A 9,379-nucleotide genomic window follows, 5' to 3' on the forward strand; every position below is an offset into this window, starting at 1 on the left:
GATGCGCCCTTTCCCCCCCCCCCCAATAGCTAGCAATCCAGAACAGTCCAGTGGCACCTTTAAGACCAAGTTTTATTCAGGTACAAACTCTCCCTCCTCTGTGAGGACAGATCTGCACGTTCCCCCCCCCTTAATAGCTAGCAATCCAAAACAGTCCAGTGGCACCTTTAAGACCAAGTCTTATTCAGGCACAAGCTCTCCCTCCTCTGCGAGGACAGATCTGCACGTCCCCCCCCCCCAATAGCTAGCAATCCAAGACAGTCCAGTGGAGCCTGAGCGGTGGGTGTTGCCTTCTGACACACTTCCGGTGATGTCAGGGGGTGTGGCATATGCAAATGAGTTATGCTAATGGGTTATGCTAATGAGCTCCTGCACCTCTTTTTCTACGAAATGACCCCTGTTCACAACCATTAAAAATACCTGGATCTGAGCCCAGCAGCACCTTAGAGACCAACAAGATTTCCAGGGTCAAAGCTTTTTGGGAGTCAAAGCCCCCTTCGTCCGATACTCTCGGAAACTTATACGCCGAAAAATCTGGTTGATCCCTGAGGTGCTGCTGGACTTGAATGTAGCTGTTCCACCATGCACTGACATGGCTACCCTCTGGAGCTGAAAACAGATGCAAAAGAACCTCTCAGGAAGCAGGGAACCTCCTCAGGAAACAATCCTTATGCAAAAGAACCTCCTCAGAAAAGCTCCTCCGTTAGCACGTTTCACAACCTGGGGAACTCCTACAAGATAATGACTCAGCCCTACCCCACCTTCCTGAGTAGATATAAATTACCTGCCTACCATTTTTCTTCTCACCTTGAGACAGAGAGTACTCCATCATTCTGTGTTACACCTCTGAGCAGTGGTCATTTCCTGCAGGAGTGCACAGGAGCGGAGCTCCGGCAGTAAAGAGCCCAGGGGGTGGGCACATGCAAAAAGCCCCGCCCCCTGCTCCTTCTCTCCTTCCTTCTTTCCTTCTATTTCTTTCCCACTTTTTCCCTTCTTTCTTTCCCTCCTTTTTTCCTTCTCTCCTTTCCCTCCTTATTTCCGTCTTTCCCTCTTTCTTTCCCTCCTTCTTTCTTTCCCTCCTTTCCTACTCTCTTTCTCTCTATCTCTGCACAGCTCACACTCAGTCCCCCAGCTAGCAATCCAAAACAGTCCAGTGGCACCTTTAAGACCAAGTTTTATTCAGGTACAAGCTCTCCCTCCTCTGCGAGGACAGATCTGCACGCCCCCCCCCAATAGCTAGGAATCCAAAACAGTCCAGTGGAGCCTGAGCAGTGGGTGTTGCCTTCTGACACACTTCCGGTGATGTCAGGGGGTGTGGCATATGCAAATAAGTTATGCAAATGAGTTATGCTAATGAGCTCCTGCACCTCTTTTCCTACAAAATGACCCCTGGTTCTGAGGACGCCAGTCACAGCTGCTGGCGAAATATCAGGCCCTGCAATGCCAAGACCACGGCCACACAGCCCGGGGAAAAATCTACAACAACTAAAGAATTTTTTTCTCTCAGGCTTTGGTTGGTTTCTGTGACCGTTGGGCTTTTTAACCTCTCAGGAAATGGCTAGTGGCTCGCTTCAGCACGGCTCCAATTTTCAAACTGGCTTTTGGCATTTGTGTCTGTTGCCAGGCACAGTAATTCAGGCATGCTCCACAAGTCGGAAATTTGACTCACAGTCCTCCCAAACAGACATTCCACTCATGCAACTAGGGGATGCTAATAACTTGGCTGCTCACCCCTCGGTTGCTACATTTGCTGGAATCACAGCTGGACTTCTGAACTCCAAAGTGAACGCAGGATCGGTTCATGCAGATCTCGGAAGGGAAGGCATAAAAAAGTCAATTAAGAAGAAGAGATTGGATTTATACCCCGCCCTTCACTACCCGGAGTCTCAGAGCGGCTTACAATCTCCTTTCCCTTCCCCCTCCCCACAACAGACACCCTGTGAGGTGGGGCTGAGAGAGCTCTGACAGAAACTGCTCTTTTTCAAGAACAGCTCTTATCAGAACTATGGCTTGCCCAAGTTCATCCAGTAGGTGGAAGAAGAAGAGGAGGAGGAGAAGGAGGAGGAGATTGGTTTTCTACCCCGCCCTTCACTACCCAAAGGTGTCTCAGAGCGGCTTACAAACTCCTTTCCCTTCCCCTCCCCACAACAGACACCCTGTGAGGTAGGCAGGGCCGAGAGAGCTCTGACAAAGACTGCTCTTTTCCAAGGACAGCTCTTATCAGAACTATGGCTTGCCCAAGGTCATCCAGCAGGTGCAAGTGGAGGAGTGGGGAATCAAACCCGGTTCTCCCAGATTAGAGAGGAGGAGGAGGAGGAGGAGGAGGAGGAGATTGGATTCATACCCCACCCTTCACTACCCAAAGGTGTCTCAGAGCGGCTTACAAACTCCTTCCCCTTCCCCTCCCCACAACAGACACCTTGTGAGGTAGGTGGGGCTGAGAGAGCTCTGAGAGAAACTGCTCTTTTTTCAAGGACAGCTCTGAGAGAACTTGTGACTGGCCCAAGGTCACCCAGCCAGGTGCAAGTGGAGGAGTGGGGAATCAAACCTGGTTCTCCCAGATTAGGCTTACAGACTCCTTTCCCTCCCCCTCCCCACAACAGACACCCTGTGAGGTAGGTGGGGCTGAGAGAGCGGCTTACAATCTCCTTCCCCTTCCCCTCCCCACAACAGACACCCTGTGAGGTCGGTGGGGCTGAGAGAGCTCTGACAAAGACTGCTCTTTTAGAACAGCTCTTATCAGAACTATGGCTTGCCCAAGGTCATCCAGCAGCTGCAAGAGGAGTTTCTGCCAGAGCTCTCTCAGCCCCATGTACCTCACAGGGTGTCTGTTGTGGGGAGGGGGAGGGAAAGGAGTTTGTAAGCTGTTCTGAGACTCCGAGTGAAGGGCGGGGTAGAAATCCAATCTCCTCCTCCTCCTCAGAGTTAAATCTAAGCTTTCTTATCAAGCTACCTTCCCCGCACCACACGAGGATCCATCTGGAGTCACTCCGACATCGTAGACGCCCAGCCCTTCGTGGAATTCTACCCCCCAGCACCAGATATTGCCGACGGGCGTCTGCAGGACGGCTTGTCTGGTGGGAAGCACTGGAACCCTTTTAATATTGGTGCACTGGATCCTTCCACAAACCGCATGCCTGAAAGAACAAAACCCGGGAAAGACAGGCTTACGCAGGGCCTTCTAGGGTTGCCAGCTATGGGTTGGGGGAATACCTGGAGATTCAGGGGGGGGTGGAGCCTGGGGGGGCGGGGAGGGACTTCGTCAGGGTATGATCGCAGAGAAGAGAAAAGGATTTATGCCCCGCCCTTCACTCCGAGTCTCAGAGAGCGGCTTACCATCTCCTCTCCCTTCCCCTCCCCACAACAGAAGAAGAAGAAGAAGAGATTGGATTGATACCCTGCCCTTCACTACCCAAAGGTGTCTCAGAGAGGCTTAGCATCTCTTCTCCCTCCCCCTCCCCACAACAGGCACCCGGTGAGGCGGGTGGGGCTGAGAGAGCTCTCCCCGAGGACTGCTCTTTCAAGAACAGCTCTGACAGAACTGTGGTTTGCCCAAGGTCATCCAGCAGGTGCAAGTGGAGGAGTGGGGAATCAAACCCGGTTCTCTCAGATGAGAGTCTGCACATTTAGGAAGAAGAAGAAGGGATTGGATTGCCCAAGGTCACCCAGCCAGGTGCAAGTGGAGGAGTGGGGAATCAAACCCGGTTCTCCCAGATTAAGAGTCCCCGCACTTAACCACTACACCAAACCGGCTCCATTTTTTCCAGGCAAACTGATCTCGGTTGTCTGCAGAGCAACTGTAGTAGCAGGAGATGTCCAGGTGTCCCCTGGAGGTTGGCAACTCCAGCCCCTTCCTAACGCTGACTGAAAACACCCGTGCTGCACCCCTGGATGCTGAAGAGTCCCTTCCCTCAAGGCGTGTCCCTTACTGCTACCGGATGTCTTGCTGATCCCACTTTCAGGTGAACACAGGTCCACAGGACAGGCTGCTAGGCTCAGAAGCACATGAGCATTGGTTCCTGTTATGTATTAGGGCTGGGGTATTCCAGGACTGGGTACCAGAGACTGACTGAGCTTGGAGCTCTAGAACAATAGCCCACCGGGACTTGGCTTGCCCAAGGTCATCCAGCAGCTGCAAGTGGAGGACTGGGGAATCCTTTCCCTTCCCCTCCCTACAACAGACATCCTGTGAGGTAGAGAAACTGCTCGTTTTGCAAGGACCGCTCTGAAAGAACTTGTGACTGGCCCAAGGTCATCCAGCCAGGTGCAAGTGGAGGACTGGGGAATCCTTTCCCTTCCCCTCTCCACAACAGACACTGTCAGCTATGCTGCCATGATGGTTCAGGAGGCCATCGGCTTCCCTTTTCTGTGTACTAATTACTGCTGCATTCCTTCTGTGCTTCGTCTTTGCTGTAACGCTGTTATCTCTAAGGTGTGCAGGTGGTGTAGTGCCTGGCGTGAAGGGAAAACCGTGGGAGCGCTATCGGTTCCCAGCTTCGACTCTAACGGTCTGGGGCTCCTTCTCCCGCGCGCGGGAGTCAGGCCTATTGGCCTTTGGAAGGGTGCGTGTGTATACAAATGCCCTATATTCCATTTTGCTTGTAGGGGCGACGCCATTCTTAACAGTGCTTCTGTTAATGCATTTTAGCTCTTCAATAAAGTATAACCTTTCTGGTAAGTGTGTACTCTGTTGTTGGCTGTGGAACCTGACAGACACCCTGTGAGGTAGGCGGGGATGAGAGAGCTCTGACAGAAACTGCTCATTTGGCAAGGACAGCGCTGAGAGAACTTGTGACTGGCCCAAGGTCATCCAGCCAGGTGCAAGTGGAGGAGTGGGGAATCAAACCCGGTTCTCCCAGATTAGAGTGCCCGCACTTAACCACGACACCAAACTGGCCAAGGTCTGGTGGGAATGAGAGGTCAGGGTCAACGGGACAGAACCCCTTTTGCAAGGGCCAGTGAAGAGAATAGTAGCACATTACAAGAAAGAGCACCTGAACACCTGAAGCTTATGCATGGGAAAGAGCAGGTAGATTATGAACACCTGAAGATTATGCATGGGAAAGAGCAGGTAGAGATAGAGGTACTTTTCTCCCTTTCTCACAATACAAGAACTCGTGGGCACTCCATGAAACTCCAGAGTGGTCGGGTTAGAACGGATAAAAGGAAGTACTTCTTCACCCAAAGAGTGATTAACACATGGAATTCACTGCCACAGGAAGTGGTGGCGGCTACAAGCATGGACGGCTTCAAAAGGGAATTAGATAAGCATATGGAGCAGAGGTCCATCAGTGGATATTAGCCACAAGGTATAGATAGGGGCTCTGGGGCAAGTGATGCTCTGTCTTCTTGGTGCTTGGGGGGGTCAACAGTGGGAGGGCTTCTAATGTCCTGGCCCCACTGCTGGACCTCCTGATGGCACTGGTATTTCTGGCCACTGTGTGACACAGAGTGTTGGACTGGATGGGCCTTTGGCCTGATCCAACATTGGCGTCTCTTATGTTCTTATGTTCTTATGTAAGCTGCCTTATAACTGAATCAGACCCTTAGTCCATCATGGTCAGTCTTGCCTACTCAGACCGGCAGCAGTTCTCCGGAGTCTCAGGCGGAGGTCTTTCCCATCACCTCCTGGCTGGTCCTTTTAAATGGAGATGCCGGGGATTGAATCCGGGACCTTCTGCATGCCAAGCAGAGGCTCTACCACTGAGCCACAGCCCCTCTTTATAGCTCTGCAGGGTCTCAGGCGGAGGACTTTCCCATCACCTCCTGGCTGGTCCTTTTAAATGGAGATGCCAGGGATTGACCCTGGGACCTTCTGCATGCCAAGCGGATGCTCTGCCACTGAGCCATGGCCCCCCAACCATAGTTCTCCAGGGTCTCAGTCAGAAGTCTTTCACACCAGCTACTGCCTGGTCCTTTTGACTGGAGATGATGGGGATTGAACCTGGGACCTCCTGCATGCCAAGCAGAGGCTCTGCCACTGAGCCACAGCCCCTCCCTGGCTCTCCAGGGTCTCAGGCAGAGGTCTTTCCCATCACCTCCTGCCTGGTCCTTTTAACTGGAGATGCTGGGGATTGAACCTGGGACCTTCTGCATGCCAAGTGGAGGCTCTGCCACTGAGCCACGGCCCCTCTTTACAACTCTCCAGGGTCTCAGGCCAAGGGTCTTTCGCATCCCCTTGAGCCTGATCCTTTTAACTGAAGATGTCGGGGATTGAACCCGGGGCCTTTGGCACGCCATATATGTACATACGACATTTCCTTGTATTGAATCAGTTTGGTGTAGTCGTTAGGAGTGTGGTCTCTAATCTGGGAGAACCGGGTCTGATTGCCCACTCCTCCACATGCAGCTGCTGCTGTGACCTTGGGTCAGTCCAAAGTTCTTTCAGAGCTGTTCTCTCAAGGGCCGTTCTCAAGAGAGCTCTCTCAGCCCCGCCTACCTTCCAGGGTGTCTGTTGTGGGGAGGGGGAGGGAGAGGAGATTGTGAGCCACTCTGAGACTCCTTTGGGCAGTGAAGGGCGGGCTACAAAAACCAACTCTTCATCTTCTTATGAATCAGACCACTGGGTCCATCAAGGTCAGAATCGTCTACTCTGACTGGCAGGCGCTCTCCAGGGCTGAGGTCTTTGTACTTACTGGGCACATAGCAATAAATAGATAGATTTTGTTCTACGTTTCAGCTGCTGAGACTTCTGAGTGGGAACTTGGGTTGGTAACCCCCCCCCCCCTTTTGCTGTCTCCTGACCTATTTCTTCCCCCGGGACAGGAGCTAGTCGACCTGACAGACTCTCACACGCCACCTACTCTTCTTCACACTTCTTGTACCCAGGCCTTCCTGTGCCACAGTTGCCGGTCCGGTCACCTTGAGTGTTCACTTTCTTGAAGCAGCTCCACGGAGCACGTTTGGCACCTGCAAGATTGGAGGGGAAGGGGGGGGGAGAGGGATCGGGAGAGGGGGTCAGTCGACAAGAAGAAGGAGAGATTGGATTTATACCCCCGCCCTTCACTACCCAAAGGAGTCTCAGAGTGGCTTACAAACTCCTTTCCTTTCCCCTCCCCACAACAGACACCCTGTGAAGTAAAAGAAGAAGAAGAGATTGGATTTATACTCCGCCCTTCACTACCCAAAGGAGTCTCAGAGTGGCTTACAAACTCCTTTCCTTTCCCCTCCCCACAACAGACACCCTGTGAAGTAAAAGAAGAAGAAGAGATTGGATTTATACTCCGCCCTTCACTACCCAAAGGAGTCTCAGAGTGGCTTACAAACTCCTTTCCTTTCCCCTCCCCACAACAGACACCCTGTGAAGTAAAAGAAGAAGAAGAGATTGGATTTATACTCCGCCCTTCACTACCCAAAGGAGTCTCAGAGTGGCTTACAAACTCCTTTCCTTTCCCCTCCCCACAACAGACACCCTGTGAGGCAGGTGGGGCTGAGAGAGCTCTTGACAGAAACTGCCCTTTTCCAAGAACAGCTTTTATCAGAACTATGGCTCTCCCAAGATCATCCAGCCAGGTGCAAGTGGAGGAGTGGGGAATCAAACCCGGTTCTCCCAGATTAGGTTTACAAACTCCTTTCCCCTCTCCTCCCCACAACAGACACCCTGTGAAGTACGTGGGGCTGAGAGAGCTCTGACAGCAACTGCTCTTTTTGCAAGGACAGCTCTGAGAGAACTTGTGACTGGCCCAAGGTCACCCAGCCAGGTGCAGGTGGAGTTGTGGGGAATCAAACCTGGTTCTCCCAGATTAGGTTTACAAACTCCTTTCCCCTCTCCTCCCCACAACAGACACCCTGTGAAGTACGTGAGGCTGAGAGAGCTCTGACAGCAACTGCTCTTTTTACACGGACAGCTCTGAGAGAACTTGTGACTGTCCCAAGGTTACACCAGCAGCTGCACGCAGAGGAGTGAGGAATCAAACCCGGTTCTCCCGGATTAGAGTCCGCGCACTTAACCATGACACCAAACTGAGAAGGACAAAACATAGGGGCGTTTTTTTAAACAGGACACGGGAGACAGGGCTGGCCAGTTGTGAGACACGACTGGTTTTTCTTCAGCGTGACTCATTCAGCCAGAGGATTTAGCCATGTCAGTCTGCTGCTGCAAAATAGTATTTATTATTATTTATTATTTGTATTTATAGCCCGCCCATCCCACAAGCGGGCTCAGGGCGGGTCACATCCTAAAAACAGTACAATATATACAATTAAAATTAAACAAGTTAGGGATTCAAACGATAGAAAACATTAAAACTCAATCACACTTCTGACAGTCACTGGCTGTACGGTTCTTTAGCACATTCTTTGGGTTAATGGATGGATAGGTGACGACCACCTCAGGGAGACCATGTGTGGACGCCCGCTGCCTCAGCCAAAGGCCCGGCGGAACAGCTCCATCTTACAGGCCCTGCGGAATTGAAGGAGATCCCGCAGGGCCCAAATCTCGACAGGGAGCGTGTTACACCAGGCGGGGGCCAGGGCGGAAAAAGCCCTGGCCCTGGTCGAGGCAAGGCGGACGTCCTTCGAGCTGGGGACATCTTTTGGACCACTGCTGGACCTCCTGATACCCCCTGGTATTTCTGGTCCCTGTGTGACACAGAGTGTTGGACTAGATGGGCCTTTGGCCTGACCCAACATTGGCTTCTCTTATGTTCTTCTATGGAGCAGAGGTCCATCAGTGGCTATTAGCCACAAGGCATAGATAGGAACTCTCAGTCTGGGGCAAGGGATGCTCTGTCTTCTTGGTGCTTGGGGTGGGGGGCAAGAGTGGGAGGGCTTCTGGTGTCCTGGCCCCACTGCTGGACCTCCTGAGGGCCCCTGGTATTTCTGGCCACTGTGTGACACAGAGTGTTGGACTGGATGGGCCATTGGCCTAAACGGGAGTTGTGGAGTATAACTGGGAGGGCTTCTGGCACCTGGGTTTTGGCCCCTGTGACAGGGGTCATTTCCTGCAGGAGCGCACAGGAGCGGAGCTTCGGCAGGAAAGAGCCCAGGGGGCGGGCACATGCAACAAGCCCCGCCCCCTTCTCCCAGCAGCCCTCAGTCAGAGCAATTTATTTATTTATTTATTTATTAAACTTATATCCCGCCCTCCCCCGTAGGGCTCAGGGCGGTTTACATGGCAAGAAATCTTGCAATAATAAAACATCAGATAATTTAGTAGCCTTTAAAACATGTTATACAATTTAAAACCATCTCACTACAATAAAGTGCTCAAAAACCTCAATTCCGGAACCTCAGGGAGATGCAGCCAGGGAGAAGCAGCCAGGTAAGTTGCAGAGCTCCCCCCGGCCCCCCGGCCCAAAAGTGTCCAGTGGCACCTTTAAGACCAAGTTTTATTCAGGGACAAGCTCTCCCTCCTCTGCAAGGACAGATCTGCACGTCC

At 52.2% G+C, this 9,379-nt stretch overlaps 1 protein-coding gene across 1 annotated transcript in view; it reads right to left on the reverse strand.

The window, feature by feature from the left end:
• The window catches only part of LOC107116998 (disintegrin and metalloproteinase domain-containing protein 9-like), a gene marked incomplete at its 5' end in the record, with an annotated part of 49,188 nt that overhangs the window by 16,072 nt on the left and 23,737 nt on the right, over window positions 1-9,379 (reverse strand). Inside the window, 2 exons of the mRNA XM_015419031.1 lie at window positions 2,954-3,137; window positions 6,804-6,909. Coding sequence (XP_015274517.1) covers window positions 2,954-3,137; window positions 6,804-6,909 — 290 coding nt within the window. The remainder of the gene's footprint in view (window positions 1-2,953; window positions 3,138-6,803; window positions 6,910-9,379) is intronic.

Source organism: Gekko japonicus, unplaced genomic scaffold, assembly GCF_001447785.1.
Source record: "Gekko japonicus isolate JY-2015 unplaced genomic scaffold, Gekko_japonicus_V1.1 scaffold4491, whole genome shotgun sequence".
Classification (NCBI taxonomy): domain Eukaryota; kingdom Metazoa; phylum Chordata; class Lepidosauria; order Squamata; family Gekkonidae; genus Gekko; species Gekko japonicus.